Here is a 17,001-nt window from a genome sequence, read left to right on the forward strand (position 1 = left end):
CAAAAGGTTGTTTTTGATTCAAGAGTATTATAGCTTTTAGACAGACGCTAATCTCGGCGGGGAAAATTTAAAACTTTCAAGTGTGAGAAAACGTCGAAAAATGTAGAAAAATCGGGCGATTAACCAACAGAGACCACCTACCCCGTGTTTTATTTTGAAACGGTTGGAGAGAAGTAAATACTTAGCATAGATGTATTGAATTTAATGTAAAAAAGATGTTTTTATTAACAACACTGGGTATTGCAACAACAATATTTCATCTTGAAATTCTTTGACACACAAGCACCTGCTGTAGTTTACGTGATTTCTTGTTGACAATTTAAGTGAAAACTTTTTACTGGTGTGGCCATATGCACAAGAATGGTTTATTTGGAGATTCAGTTCAAGCATACAACTTCAACTATCGTTTACATCCTTTGTATTTCACTTGGATCCATTTATCCGTTATGTTTTGGCTGTTGTGGTAAGTATTTTTCGCCTAGTTTTTTTTTAGTACAGTTCTACATATTTTCTCATTTTTATTATTATTTTTTTGTAGTCTGCCTCGCATCTAAAATTTGCATTCACTCAGCGTTATACGTTTTGGTAAAACGTAAAATAGCAATAGTTACTCTGACAAACATTTTTGCCTGACATTTTTTGCGATTTTTTTTGGTTATTTAAGCTTAACCAACTTTATGACATTTTTTCAAGACGCCTTTCCACCATTTGTTATTCTCTTGATAACGTTCGATCATTTGGAAGACGAAAATTCTCACTGTCTTTAAAAGATTTATGCACTTAAAAAAAAAAACAGCCTCGTCTATGTTTTTGATAATTTCTTTTTTTAACAGCCCACGGAAGATACCTTACGTGAATTTGAAAAGCTTGTATGGAGCAAATGGGTTTATCTATCACGAAAATCTACTGTAATAATCTTTTTCTTTGTTTCAACATAATTTCTTTTTTTTTAACAGCCAACGGAAGATACCTTACGTGAATTTGAAAAGCTTGTATGGAGCAAATGGGTTTATCTATCACTAAAATCTACTGTAATAATCTTTTTCTTTGTTTCAACATAATTTCTCTTTTTTTAACAGCCCACGGAAGATACCTTACGTGAATTTGAAAAGCTTGTACAGTACTTACCCGCTTATAAGAACCCATTTTTTCAAATTTAGCCTAAACGGGTTCTTATGTAAATGGTGCTTAGTGGAATTTTAGGCTACGCAGGTTCTTAAATAGGTTCTTATTTAATGAAAAATATATTATACACCTGTGAATGGTAGAAAGGTGGCATGTATATTAATTTAATGCCAAAACAGGGTCTTTTTTGTTTAATAAGCAACTTTCACTAGCCAAACTTGTTTATTAAGCAAAAAAGACGCCTTACTTGTTTAATAAACAAGAAAATTTGGAGTCCGAAAACATTATTTATACCAAATTTAGAAGTGTATACATGTTCAAGTTCACTACTTTCGAGTTATGTTTTTTTGCATGAAGTTTTTTTTAGGTTAATTTCTATAAGAACCTTTCTATAAGAACCTGTTTCAAATTTTAGGCTAAATAGGTTCTTATGTAAATGGGGTCTAAATTGATATTTTTAGGCTAACAGGTTCTTAAATTGCAGGTTCTTATAAGCGGGTAAGTACTGTATGGAGCAAATGGGTTTATCTTTCACGAAAATCTACTGTAATAATCTGTTTCTTTGTTTCAACATAATTTCTTTTTTTTTAACAGCCCACGGAAGATACCTTACGTGAATTTGAAAAGCTTGTATGGAGCAAATGGGTTTATCTATCACGAAAATCTACTGTAATAATCTTTTTCTTTGTTTCAACATAATTTTTTTTTTTTTAACAGCCCACGAAAGATGCCTTACGTGAATTTGAAAAGCTTGTATGGAGCAAATGGGTTTATCTATCACGGAAAACTATTGTAATATTTTTTTTTCTTTGTTTCTTTCATAGACGACGAATGTCGCAACATCATGTTCAAGGAACGAGTTGCAAACATGGCAATGGAGAATCACGTGATCAGGAGTGAGGAGGTGCCTAATGAAGGGACCTGTCGATTGTTGTGTTATATGGAGCCCAATTGTGTGTCCATCAATTTGGGTCCTTTAGAGGGAGGAAAACACAAATGCGAGTTGAACAACGCCACGGATGAAAACCAAATTACCATGTTCCTTGTGGATAAGCCATCCTTCACCTTTCTGGCCATTGAGGTAGTTCAAGCAATACAAATACGGTTCAAAGCTAAGATTCCTATAAACAAAATCACTTGGGCACTGAATTAGGGGGCCATAAGATTCACCTTTCATTACCTCTTTTTCTGTCTCAACAGAATTCTTGTAGTAGCGGCCATGTTTGAATAATTGCACCTGTCAAGCTGGATTCACCAGTAAAGGTTTTCGTTGTATCTGTACCGCTGGAAGAGAATGGACGGGTCGGTAGATTTTTACCTTAATTATAACTGGAACGACTCAATGACAAAATTCACCACCTGACCTCAGTTGTTAACAACATGCTCCGTGTGGATTCGGAAGACTTCGAAGGGAATACTGCTTATGCCGAGTACGACATGTTTGATGTTATGAGTGAGAGTGACAAGTACAAGCTGATCCTCGGCTCTTACTCAGGTGATTTTACTAGGAAAACATCGGTGTTTCGTTTCCAATCGCTCAGTCGTTTGAAATTATTATATTTTGCATATTAAACCTATTTTAACTTCATCTAATTTGGCTACGTTGCAGATACAAACTGCTCTTGAAAATACCATCATCACTAAGGACTTCTTAAAGTCCGAAAATATTTATTAATGCCTTGTAGAAAAACTAGGGCCTTTTTTGTGTCCGGCCATTCTGTGCGGTTGTAGAACATGGTAATGCAAGATCTGTTAGAAGATGTTTATTCCTCTCACCTTTTTCTTATGCGGAATTAAGTTTTTACTCATGTTTTCATCATATGTCTCAGGAACTGCTGGTGACTCCCTCACAAGCTGGCACAACGGTCAACCATTTACAACCCGAGATAAGGATAATGATAGATGTGGAACGACAACTGTGCCAGAACATATCACGGAGCCTGGTGGTACCTATGGTGTTTCCAGTCAAACCTAAATGGAATCTATCGTCACAACAATCCCTCCCCCTTCGGTGATGGTGTAATGCGGAAACACTGGAAGGGGTATTACTACTCCCTGAAGAAGACCGAGATGAAAATAAGACCGGTGGATTTCTGATGCGACCGACTCTAAAGACTGGGAACAGTTTTTCCTTGTAAAGTAAAAACCCGCATAAGTGGTTGTCTGTGATAGGCTAAAATGGTATTACTTAAAGTTTGTTTTAATTGGCGGGGTTACCATGTTTGCAAGAGCCTAAATAAGAGCCCAAATTTAAAATGTTTTTAGAGGTTCAAAGTGAACGTTTTAACATTCTTTTATGTAGAACAGTTACGCAGGGTTACATTACAACTTAACCTCGACCTTCAAAATGGGGGCAGAAGATCATTTTAGTGATTTTACTTTGCGGAAGAATTTTTTTTACAAACCGTTGAAGTTATATCCAGATAATAGCATGAAGAGAGTTAAAATAGAGGCTCGACTGGGAACCGACTCACTTTCTATGTCAGACAAAATGATTGGCAAATTTTGGTAAATAATATATGTTCGATCAAATAAAGCATTTCTTGTTCAGAAGTACCACAAGCGCTCGTTATAACTGAAAAACATAATTCCGAGGTCTTACAAAAAAAGTTGAACATGTCACCTTTTATAAGCCAGCTTACACTTCTGAGCTGCTGGAGACTTGTACGAGAAAGCTAGTATAGCGGGCCAATTAGCTAATGATAGAGAGATTCGTATCAACGTATAGCTGGGTCAATTGTTAGAATCAAAACTAAAATAAAAAAGCACTATTAGTCCAGGGGATAAGTGTCATTTTAGGAACTAATCGTGCATTTTATGATAAAAGTATAAAACTTGGCACACTAATATTATAAATCATGAGGAATATTTGAAAGATTATAGGCAATCTGGATATGACTTTTTCCGGGGGGACAGAGGCACTTTTCAAAATGGCCGCCAGCCAGAATCTTTATTATGACAGCATAATGCAAAACTACTTACTAGAAGGTTTGATTAATATTTTTAAGGATGGTCATTTATTAAAGAAATTCCAGATTTAAAAAATTGTTCAGAAATTGAAATTTTGAAATGTTTTGGGAAAAATTTTGCCATTTTGGACTTTATGCAAATTAGATTTTCAAAAGAATTCATTCACACTGATTATATAAAAGTATCTTGTTCCCTTTTTTGTTTTTCTTGAAAAAAGTATTTAAACTTGTTTTAATACTGTTTTGCTGAACATATTTCATATATACAAGCAGCTTACGCTTATAGAATGGATCAGCTTGGACGGGACTCCTCAGTAGATCATTCTACTAGATTGAAAAAAAAATTCTCAGCAATTTTCCACAATTGGAAGGATGCAATGAGGCTCCAAATGTGCTGTTTGTGGCCAATGGATACGTCGGAAAATCTCCAAGATCGTGTTATCTCAACGATGAGAGTGAAGCTACAAAGTAATGATAAAGTCGTGCTGCAAACGTTGTTCACGAGGACATGTTAAGAAACAAACGCGGACCACTAGTTCATTCCCAGAAAATTGTCAGGAGAATTCGGTGCCTCAATGTTATCATGTGTGGGACAAACATTAAGGACAAAGCTAGCTACTTGTCACAACTTGCTCTGTTTCTCAACGATGAGAGTGAAGCTGTGCTCTTATAATGTATAACAGTTGTGTGCGCCGGCGTCAAAAACCCTTTTCGAACACCAGGCATTTCGAACAATGAGAGACGCCACTGCCACTATTTCTAGGTGCAATAGTACACTCATAGAACAAGATCAAAAGATCTATTTTTTTTTTTTTTTTTTTTTTTTTTTTTTTTATTGCAAAACACACACAGAACGTTCTTACAAATTGACATGTTCGCTACTAATTACTTACTATACAAGGCTTTACGCATTACTATACAAAGCTTACTCTACTTACAGTAAGATCAAAAGATCTAGTGGATACACTTTACAGGCTGGGAGTATCTGTTTCACATGACCGTGTCCTAGGATTGTCTGCAGACCTTGGTAACTCTGTCATTAGCCACTCCGAGACAGTTGAAACAGTTTGCCTGTCTACACTAAACATTGGAGTGTTCACAATATCAGCAGTCGATAATATTGGCCATGGTCCGACAGCAACTAGTGCACATGGATTCTTCATTGGGACAGGCATAACACTGTTCAGGGATCCCTACACTGAAAATCGTGGCACAGAACAATCATGCGTTTCTATCTCTGGGTCTGGCAAGACCGGACAGCTACACATTTGTACCGGCAGCCACCGTCACAAAGAACGAGCCTTTTGTTCCAGAAGGTTGTGGACTGAAACAATCCAGGTGCAGTCTGATGAATAAGGCTGTAGCAGAAGACAATGATACGACCGGTCACCTCAGCAAGATTATCGATGGTAGTGCCAGTGATAAGGACTTGCATCACCTTGGGCTGCATACCACTCAATAAGACAACAACCAACAGACCCCAGTTCATGGCCCTGCAGCAGTCAGCGCACTTGTTCCTCTTTCCCGGATGACTCGAAGTCAGTGGCGATGATTTGTCATTCCGTGAATGTGTTGAAAAAGGCTGTGGCAGTTTTTAATCCTGGGAAAATTTCTGTGATCACATTTGTTCAACCACTGTTCAGAAATCAAAGCAAATCCAGTGGATATGACCAGAAACATATTGGAAGGAGTCATTTGAAGAAATGATGGGTGGCAAACACATCAAGATGGCATTGCTAAAAGCACTTTCTAAAAGCACTTGGAGATCTTTCAGATGGCAGTGGCTGGACGTCAGCACTAGTACAAGTTGAAAAAGCGACTGCAGGAACTTCAAATTCTTTTTTTAACGGTGCATGTCAAGAAGACCGCCCGTGCACACCAGATTACAGCTTGAGCTCTGTATAAGCTTGACAGGTATTGTACGTAGTGGCAAACAAGTCAGCCAGAATGTAGCGGTGCATCGTTTAAAGAATGGTGTCTGGACCAGAGATGTCCAGGATCATTGGCGAATTTCGCGTTGTTTTGTACATGAAGGAAACAGCTTCACAGCTTCATCACCACGAGGACCAGCCAGGTGACCTAACTCATCAAATTGTATTTTTTCTGTTATTTTAACCATTTTGTGATAACTGCAGTCTGTCCTTACTGCTGAAATACAAGGAACTTAAAACAGTTGGTATAACAGTTTTTATAATAGTTTTTAAGCTAAGATTACAAGAACATGATTACTTCACAACGATAACATCATATTTTGCATTTATTTTTAGCAAGCCAAGCATCGTTCCTCGATCAAGAATAATGAATGCAGCAGTCATCGATTCTGTCCGCAATTTAAAAGAGCTTAGCGAACACTAGTGCAACGAGTCCTTTATCAGCTGAATAGTAGAATGCACAACTCGTCTAGTGATAGGATATACCAAAGAACAATTTGAGTTTATTCAGTTGGCGTCCTGATAAAGCAAAAACCTGCACACAGGAGAAGCAACTGTCCATGAAACGGGTTTGGCATTTGTTTTCAGCATTATTAATCGCCAGTCAAGTGCGTGATGCTGACCTTTACGCCACCATCAATGAGGGATGTACTAGACGCTTCAGAGGACGGTGTAGATGTGTAAAAGAAAATCTGCCCTGTACAGTCAAGTATGCAAACGTGGTAGCTGTCAGCGCAACGAATTGTAGGGACACTTGTTGGTTGAAATCATTGTATCCCATATGAGCTTACGTCAGAACAGTCATAAAGTATATCTCGGGGTTTCTTTAATATGAGTGTAATGAAATCATAATTTGCATATATAATTTTAGCTTCGAAAATACCACTCAAATTCTGTAAGACACTTAAAAAGAAATTTTGATGCCATATTTCTTATTTTTGGTCTTAGATCAATGAGTAAATATCCTAAAAATGACAATTTGACGTTGTACCAAGTCGCTTTGTTCCAAGTTGACGTAACAAAGAATCTGCCTGGCGGCCATTTTGAAACGTCCCCTCCCCCCTGACAAAGGTCACATTCAGGATGCCTATAATCGTTGAAATGTTCCTCAAGATTTATAATATTTGTGTGCCAAGTTTCATGCTTTTATCATTAAGTGCACAATACTTTCACTTATCCACCGGACTACATGTACATCTAGTATAATAGATTCGTGCACCTACAGTATGCATACCTAGTCAGCTGCAAATGCGTTTTTAATAGTTTGTTAGGGCACAAATCAAAGCGCACCATCTTGTAGCTGCTGCAATAGTTTAATGTTTAGAGTACCGACTGAGGCAAAATGATGTTCAAGAACCAAGTTTTTTGAGTGATATGTATACAAAATGAAATAAGTTAAAACATGTTTTTCATAAGTTAAATAAATATGGAGTTAAACAATTTTTAGTTGCCGAGGTTCATGTATTTAGCTCTTGGTATAAATGAGAGTTTTCTGTGGGGTGGATGCATATTTGGGCAAGTCGCTGACTTCCATTTCCGATAAAAATACACTCCTGATCTGTTCTGAGGCAAACTGAATACCTTGCTCAACCTCGTCTAATTTTAGGTTATTGTCTAAGTGAATGTCTGATGTAGGGATCAGGGATATGCGAGGAGGAATGAAACACGACCCGTATCGAGCTTGCCTTAAGGTCGCGGGGGACACCATAGGCTCATCATTATGCATTTATTTAAAGCGTATGACATCAACAACTTTACGAGATATTTATGACTAGACAAAAATATGGGCACGTGCGCGTGATTTGAAAAATATCCCTGTTTCTTTGACATTTAACCAATTTAAAACAACACTTAGCGATATACGTTCATATAGATTGTAGGAGATCTTTGAGCTTATTTTCATTTAAATTTGAATATTTCTGCAACTCAGAGTAATTACAAAAATATTCGGCATAAACAATCGTGTCCTTTTTAAAAGCGCATTGTGCTCACCAAAAAAGCGTGGAATATAGTTACCATAATTACATCTCTCCTTGGCAAAATGATCGTATTTTGGTCGGGACACCTTCGGAAATCTCAAAGTTTGGACTTTTCCGACAATTTTGTGGCAGATACAGCACGGATACCAAACTTCATGACTTGCCACTGCAGATAGGTAAACTATGAATACTGTAGTGTGTCATAACAGAAGCGGAATTTTAAAAGAGCGCTTTTAGAAAGAGGTAGAAGACATTAAATTCAAATTTGCGCACTTAAACCGCTATAACTTGCTGGCAAACTTTAAATTAAAAAATCCGCTTCTGTTATGCCACTCTAGAGGTACTGACTGATGAGTTTTTGACAAGATCACAGTGTACTGTCTCCTATTCGTTCCGCAAACTCTGCCACAAAATCATATTTTTCCCAAATTTTGGCACTAACGAGGCTATAACATCGCCGTTAAATGCAATCTACCAAATAAAAGATGGCATTCACAATCTTTCATCATTTCTTTTTGTCTCTGTAAAATTTGAGCTTAATCGCACCCATAACAGCTGAGAAATAAGCGTTTCAAAAGATGCAGGTCAAGCAAAATTTCCCTTCATGAATTTATTCATGCTGTTGGTATCCCCCGCGACCTTAAAGGGACTAGGTCACGGTATTTTAAGGCTGGTTCTCATATGATCGCCCCGATCGTCTCTGTCGCTTCTGACGTTTGCAAAGTCTGAGGTGATTGGAGCAAGCAAACTTTTTGAAGCGACAGAAGCGACAGAGACGATCGGGACGATCATATGAGAACCAGGCTTTAGGTGATTCTAATTATTTTTGTTAAATAAGAGCTGTAAACTTCAAATTGGCAGAGCCAAAGTCATTTATTGAAAAATCACGGCCACATATAACAAGCAAGGATGATTTTCGAGCATTGCCGTGAATGACACTTTCATACAAATTGAGATAAACTTGAAAAAGGTCGGCCCGACGTTTTTCAACTTTACCCGAACGCAATCCGTTTTAATCTTCTCGCATTTGGCCCAGGCAATGAACAAAGAGAATTCAGGAAATCGGTAAATTATGGAGAAATGACCACGGCACGCGACGCGCCGGAGGAAGTGCCGGAATAGATGAAAAAACATCATTCTCCCAACTAGTGCTTGGATAAACATCTTGAGACCTGCAAGGAGAATTTGTTTATTGATATGGAGCTTTCTCAGCGTGTGATGACAGATCATGACTTTGTTTAAATGGCTTTTTCTGCGAAATCCGTCTTAGGTTGTATCCATCTTAGGTCGAAGGCACTCCTCTTATCTTTACTATCACAAACTATGATTATCGGGAAAAAAAAATAAAGTAAAGAAGTGTTTTCGAAAACTCCTACGACAATTACCGAGGTGTGAATTTATTCCATTCGCACCTGTAGTATATGAGGTGATTATAACCAACTTGAGCTACGCGCCGGTTGGTTATTTGACATGATTTTATCAGCTCATATCCAGCGCTATCTCATGGAATAATTGTTAATATTTTACAGGACTTGTGCAATACCACCAACTGCTAGTCATCTTTGAAGCTATTAGCTGACAGGTGCAAATTGATAAATAAAACTAAAAATTCACAGAAACACAAGTTGTCATGCAATGCAATAATCGAGTAATAATGTGAGTCATTTGAAATTAACACATGATGTTTATTTGTTATATTTCTTTTCATTTTTGCCCAACTATTTACTCTACCAGCATAGATGAATATTTATTGATAAAACCCTCTCTTGAAGAATTCTAAAAGAAACCAACTATTCAGTGATAACATTTTCAAAAAAAACGAACAAACTCACAGAATTTGTTATTGTATTTTAGTTCTTGGAAAGGCGATTTACATTATATTCACCCTCCCGGAAAATTAGAGACCTTACTTGATATTAAAATCTTTAGAAAATAAATGTGTTTGCCAAACGTTTAAAAGCTATTTGTTGCACACAGGTAATCTTGGCAAAAATTCCATTTTCTCTCCCCCGATCACCTGTTTTCTACCATTATGTAAAATTTCGATCTTTTCCACAGCCATTTAAGGAGAACAATAGAGGTCACGTGACCACAACTTTTAACATGACAGAGTGACAGCTAGGGTTAAACCAAGCCTATAATGGTGTATGGATTAGAATATTTAATATATTTTTTTTTTTTTGGTTGCAGGGTCAGGGCTTGTGGGTTAGGGTTAGGGTGTAAGTTGTTGGGGTTAGGGTTAGATTTTGGGTTAGGGTTGCAGTTTGGGCCTGGGCTAGTCACGTGACCAGCACTCCTGCCATACTGGATCACCTTAGTTAAAGTAACTGTAGCCTTATGATTGCATTGAGCCCTAATAAAGTCTCTGGCCAAGCTACAATGTCAAATTATTTACTCCCCTTGCTTCAATTTTGTGCTGTGGTATAATTATAAAGGTTTTGAGGGGTATTGCCATCTACCCTCCCCTCCAACTTCTTGTCCTGTGGTCAAGTTGACACAAAGATTTGCATGAGGACTGGTGTTGATGGGCTTTGAATTTTTGAGTCGTTTGCGAATTCGAAAGATGAATTGACTGACAAAAAATATTTTTGGTTAATAAAGGCCTTTTAAAATATTGTTATAAAACGGCAAGTTAATTCTAAAAGAAAATATTGAGCTAGAAACAACGTTCCTAAGTATGATCGTGATCTCGATTAGCAAATATTTACAATAATATGAGACACGAGTCTCCCTGTGTTTCAATATAGATGTGTTTTATTTTGCAAATTTGTTTTTTTTTCCGATCACATTACCTTATATGTCTTCCTCAAGGTCTGTACTGTTTGATTATATAGCTAATTATGAAAAGCTGGGAAATTAGCGCCTGTGGGTACAAATTAATGTATTTGTACGTATAACAAAATATTATTAATTATGAAACTGATGCTAATGATAAATGCGGCGTTCTTTAGAAGTTAGTAGTAAATGCCAGTAGAAAAGTTAAACACGACGTAGGCAAACAAGGTCTGTATAACATGATCACGCATGCTTTACTGTTTTCCTTTAGCTGGGCTTAAATACGTTTGTAAAACAAATGAACTAAAAATTACACATGTCATGAAATTCAACAACTACATTCACGGATGGATCCATTAAGGGTAATTGACACAAATTTTCATACAGTCAGATTATTTTGCCTATCCACATAGATAATGAATATTCGTCGTAGTTGAAATTAATTTTGGTGATCGCGATTTGGTAAAACAGCTAAAAAACAAACAGAAGATTTAGGGATAATATGTTACAAAAACATTTTATCAATCTTTAAAAAATGGTTTTTAAAACTTTAAAGATAAGTAAATGTTTAAAGTATTGCACTGGTGCAACTTGACAATGCTAAACATTTGACCACTGTAATTATGCCAAATAAATTATTTAACACAAGAAAATATTTTGTAGTTTTTACGACTTCTGTCAAAAGGGACCAAATGTGTACTGGCTGAAACTCCAGAACATTAACTTTGCACACGGACGTCTCCACATCCAGAAGAATGGCTTCTATTGCGACTACCGTTTGCATCCTTTGCATTTCACTTGCAACCATTTACCCATCAAGTTGTGGTTGCTCTGGTAAGCATTTTGTTCTAGTTTATTATTCTACCTTCTCAAGCATTTTAAATTTGGGAAACAGGCCAATAAACCGAGCTTATTTACTCATTTTCTCTAACAGGAACTCTGTAAAATGCTATTTCATTCAGAAAAATAAAATTTTCTCGGACCAATATTTTTGGCTGCGTTTTTAAATACCTCTTTTGACATTCTACGGATCGAGTCAAGTTAGCCAACTCGATGAAGTTCTTTCAAGACGCTTTGTCGCTATTTTTAAAAATGCAGCTTGAATTAAGTTACATATAGTTTAGTTTCGTGAGGAAACTATGGTTAGTAAGCTTTTGTGATGTGGCGGTCTGAGTCTTGTTTATTGCCTTTTGAATTCTTTGTTTCACGTTTATTGGTGATCACACCATCCTGAACACCAACTTCAGCTGAAATTAAAATGTCGAGGAGACACACTCCACACACACTGAGAAAGCGATTGATGAAAAAAATGTGCTATGTTAATTTTTTTTCACAGTACGTCTTTAATTATCACAAACAGAGAATATAATCATTCTATTTGCCCAATAATCGAGCGAGCGCAGTAGACTCAGAGGGCCCTATATTGAGCTATGAAGTAATGGCAGACAACGGGTTCGAGTGCAGGGCGTTATGAGCGATACTTCATTTATCAACCGTAGTGTTCTCCAAGGCTCCGATAAAGGGCCCTTGTTGTTCAATATTTTTATCAACGACTTATTTTACTTCATCAAAGAGGCTCAGCTTTCAAATTTCGCTGAAGATAAACAGCTCTATTTTGCCGATACTGATCCAACTGTTGTCGAACAGTGTTCTTAACAAAGAACTTGTGGTTGTGCAAGTGTGAGTGGTTTCGAAATAATAGGATGATTCTAACCCTGAGAAATGCAAGGTGCCGGCCTGTCGGGAAAGCCCTTTAACAAGCTGTCATTGCATGTCTTTTGACGACTCTCTCAATTTGGAAAACACTTTAAAAAAATTAGCAAGAAAATCAGCAAGAAAGTCGAAAAGCAGCTAGAGGTATCTTGTAGACCAAAGAACATCATCGTTTCGAACGGTGTCTTTATAGTTCGTTCATTCTCTCATCTCAATTATTGCTCCTCGGCATAGCATCACTACTAGTTTTTACTTCAAATCAGTTAAGTACTCAGCGGCCGTTACTTCCAACAAGATTTCGTACACCTTCAAGACCCTTAAAGCTTAAACTTAATTTTCATTTTTTCCTTTTATTTCTAAAAGTTTTACATTGTATTTATTTCTCGGCAAATAAGCATTTTTTATTGCTAAAGATCTAACCAGCCTAATCAACCCAAGGGTAAATAAAGTTATGTATTGCAAAAGCGGCGGCTTGAAGATACGTATACTCCGTAAATAATTGAAAACCGTGCATGGGACATCAAATCAGCCAGTTTATATACGCAAGGTGAAAATTATACGTTTTATCGTGGAAATCCATTGGAGTATTTTGTTTCTTTCACAGACGATGAATGTCGCAACATCGAGTTCAAGGAACCAGTTGCAAACAGGGCAATGAAGAATCACGTGATCAGGAGTGAGGAGGTGCCTAATGAAGGGACCTGTCGATTGTTGTGTTATATGGAGCCCAATTGTGTGTCCATCAATTTGGGTCCTTTAGAGGGAGGAAAACACAAATGCGAGTTAAACAACGCCACGAATGAAAACAAATTTGCTAGCTTCCTTGTGGATAAGCCATCGTTCACCTTTCTGGCCATCGAGGTATTTTAAGCAATGCAAATGGCATTTCATCGTCAAATAAAAAATTGAAAGGGTTGAAAGCTTTGATTTCTAAATGTATAAGAATGTATAAGGAAAGTCATTAGTTGAACAGAAGATTCGTTTTTCCTTGATATATTTTTTTCTCTTTACAGAACCCTTGTAGTAGCAGCCCATGTTTGAATAATGGCACCTGTCAAGCTGGATTCACCAGTAAAGGTTTTCGTTGTATCTGTCGCGCTGGATTCACTGGAACGGACTGTAGTCAAGGTATTGTATATTGATGATTATTAAAAACCAGCAATGGTATATTGCAATTCCTGAATTTTGATTGGTTAATAGGCAATGGTATGTGAGCTCATATACCATTGAGCACAAATATGATAGGTACACGCATCAGCGAGAACAGCCAGGTAGCTCAAATATTGCAATTGTTTGGGTGTTTTTAATATATAAAACAATTTTCGTGCTGGATTCACTGGAACGGACTGCAGTCAAGGTATATTACATAGGGATAATTAATGAGTATACATGTCTAAAAGTTCACCGCACATTGTAAATATTTATTTTTTCCATCTAGCCGAATTGATCAAAAACAGTGCATGTAAAAGTACCAACCTGTATTTAGGGGTTGTGAGTGTATGTATGTGATGTGATCAATTTTTAACTTTCTAAAATACCTTGATTTCGTGCGATTTTCTTAATTCAACTGTATGCATGTCTTTTATTACATCTTTCACCCACAGTTGCGATCGTGATGAGGAACGCAGCCAGTTGTGATCTTAAATATTTTTTGTCATTTGTTATCTAGATATCGATGAATGCAGCAATGGCAGCCATGAATGCGACACGAATGCACACTGTTTCAACACTGTTGGTGGACATAATTGTACATGCAAGGAAGGATATACTGGAGATGGACGCTCGTGTTTAGGTACAGACTTAACTGTTACTACGTGATTGTATGATTGTTGGAGGAGGGTCTGAATGGGGGTACCTCGATAGCACCAAACACTTCATTTTTTGGCTTGGCATGAAACAGTTAAATTTTAGGCATTTAACACTAACAGTAAAAAATTCATTATAACAGTAAATTTTATCCAGAAAGAGAATCAAAAACGCTCCAAAAAGGCCAATATTATTTTGTTTAGTATTGTTATTTCTCGGCAATTACTGATCATTTGGGAAGATTTCCGAAGACTACCAAAGATATCCAGAGGCTACCAAAGATGTCCGAATACTGCCGAATATGTCCGAAGACTAATAATTGAAACCCCTCAAACACAAAACATCATTGCCTCCAAAAACATCATTGTCTCCAGAAGCAGTAAACGTTAAATAATTGGCCAAATTAGCAGCAAACACTAAAAATTATGGGCAACACTAAACACTAAACCCCATTAATATTCAGACCCTCCTGGAGTCTAGGTCTGACACAGAAGTGTTTAGATACATGGTCTAAACTGAATAAGTGACGCTGGTTGAGTGGTATGTCCAACTGAACGGTTTGAACTTTCGTTTGCCACCAAGGCCGTATGTTTACTGTTAGTGTGTAAAAACAATCCAAATATGTCCGAAGTTTGAGAGACACAATAAGGGGATTTTCTTTAAATCAAAGTACAAGAACCAAGCAATGGACAAAACTCATGCCAACTGATTCCTGGAAGTTCAGGAAAAAAAATATATTGTACTAGGAACATGGCATATCTTTATTTCTGCAGCTTACAAGAATTGCGCTGAAATCTACAAATCTGGTGAAAGAAGAGACGGTGTGTACACAATCAAACCTGACAATTTGTCTGCCTTTGATGTGTTTTGTGACCAAACAACAGCCGGTGGGAGGTGGACAGTGTTCCAAAAGAGACTGGACGGGTCGGTAGATTTCTACCTTAACTGGAACGACTACAAACATGGCTTCGGTGATCTGAGTGGCGAGTTTTGGCTCGGGAATGATAAGATTCACCGGCTGACCTCAGGTGAAACCAACATGCTCCGTGTGGATTTGGAAGACTTCAAAGGGAATACTGCTTATGCCGAGTACGACATGTTTGGTGTTATGAGTGAGAATGACAAGTACAAGCTGACCCTCGGCTCATACTCAGGTGATTTTATTTGAGGAAAACGTCGATCCTTCGTTTCCCATCTTTTAGTCGTTTAAAATTAGATTTCCCATATTAATTAAATCTAAAATTTTGTTAAACTTCATCAAATTTGGCTACAGATGCGGACACAAAATTGCTCTTAAAAATACCATCATCACTTAAGACTTCTAAAAGTAAAAAAGATAGTCTATATATGAAGACAATCTACAAATTGTAGGGCCTTTTTTGTGTCCAGCCATCCTCATTTCTTGATTTAATGTCTCAGGAACTGCTAACGACTCTCTCTCTTATCATCGTGATCAACCATTTACAACTCGAGACCAGGACAATGATAGCAAGGATAACAGAAACTGTGCCATGGAGTATCACGGAGCCTGGTGGTACATCGCATGTCACGTCTCCAACCTGAATGGCATCTATCGTCACGCAAATCCCCCTTTCCCCTTGCTGATGGTGTGATCTGGTATCATTGGAAGGGACATGAATACTCGCTGAAGAGGACCGAGATGAAAATAAGACCAGTGGATTTTTAAAATTTCATATTTTGTTGTTCTAAAGATTGATCGATGACATATTATGATAAGAACCAGTGTTTGCAAGTTATATTGCGAAACAAATTTTCCAAAAGAGAAATAGTATATTGATTTTAAGGTTTGCTCTTCTTTTATTTCCTTTTGCAAATTTGCCTTTCGAATCCGAAGAAAGAAAGAAAATAGAAGTATTCATTTCGCGAACAAAGACAAAATGCCATGTCTGGTTTTATAGGTCAACCAAAACGTTGTAACCCTATATCATGAAGTACGATATACAGTCATCTGACAGGACGGCTGAGGTGGAAGGCTAAATAGCCCAAACCAACAAACGCTCCGACGAATTGTATTGTTGTTCTCGACGAAAAATCGAATTATTGCAAAGTTGTAACGCCGGTTTCTCAGATTTAGCAGAATTGGTAGCGAGAAAATGCTTCTACTGCGAAAAACTAGAATAACAATTTCAAGACGAGCCCATTAACCAAAAATTAAACTTTTCAGCTGATCTTGGTACGTGAAACGTAAAAGCTACTGCTACTTATTTGTGTGTACGTCGAAGTTCAACGCTTGATCAGCATCATCATGATTTATTCCTGTACAAGGCGCTTAGGTGCCATTTTGTGACATTATAAATAATATTTACCGTTTAAGTTCTTTGAATATAAAGCCTTTCCCAGTCTAGAGTGTTCAGGTGCTCGTCTATTCTATATATATCATATGACAGACTTGTTAGCATACGAACCTCAATATTTTTTAGCTATAGTTTCTAGAGTTTCTCTAATAACTCTAGATCTTTGTGTACCTAGTTTTTCCCGGACACTACTGCAAATTTGATCAGAGATGGTGTGGATATTGTCTATTGATCGTAGTATACGGTATTTAATTCGTGCAATTTTTACTGAGACTAACTTGAAACTTTTTAAAACTTGTTTTAAAACTGGTACTTTTGGGAGTTTTTTTCTTTAAGATCGCTGGCGTATTTGGTCTATTTTAAGCAAGCTTTGTAAACCTTTAATAAA

General features: G+C 37.1%; 1 protein-coding gene and 1 pseudogene across 2 annotated transcripts; both read left to right on the plus strand.

Annotated features, from left to right (window-relative positions):
* The first annotated feature begins 339 nt into the window (after positions 1 to 339).
* LOC144649083 (microfibril-associated glycoprotein 4-like) lies at positions 340 to 16,981 on the plus strand (annotated as a pseudogene). The gene is made up of 6 exons (XR_013569822.1): positions 340 to 463; positions 1,950 to 2,206; positions 13,506 to 13,620; positions 14,162 to 14,284; positions 15,072 to 15,452; positions 15,718 to 16,981. The product of XR_013569822.1 is annotated as a microfibril-associated glycoprotein 4-like (transcript).
* Positions 2,492 to 3,147, plus strand: LOC144649108 (angiopoietin-related protein 7-like). The gene is made up of 2 exons (XM_078508570.1): positions 2,492 to 2,620; positions 2,955 to 3,147. Exons 1-2 carry the CDS (start codon positions 2,506 to 2,508, stop codon positions 3,098 to 3,100), a joined length of 261 nt encoding a protein of 86 aa, XP_078364696.1. The 5' UTR covers positions 2,492 to 2,505; the 3' UTR covers positions 3,101 to 3,147.
* Positions 16,982 to 17,001: the final 20 nt, after the last annotated feature.

The sequence above is a fragment of the Oculina patagonica genome, chromosome 4 (genome assembly GCF_052425735.1).
Source record: "Oculina patagonica isolate OP01 chromosome 4, crgOcupat, whole genome shotgun sequence".
Taxonomy (NCBI): Eukaryota; Metazoa; Cnidaria; class Anthozoa; order Scleractinia; family Oculinidae; genus Oculina; species Oculina patagonica.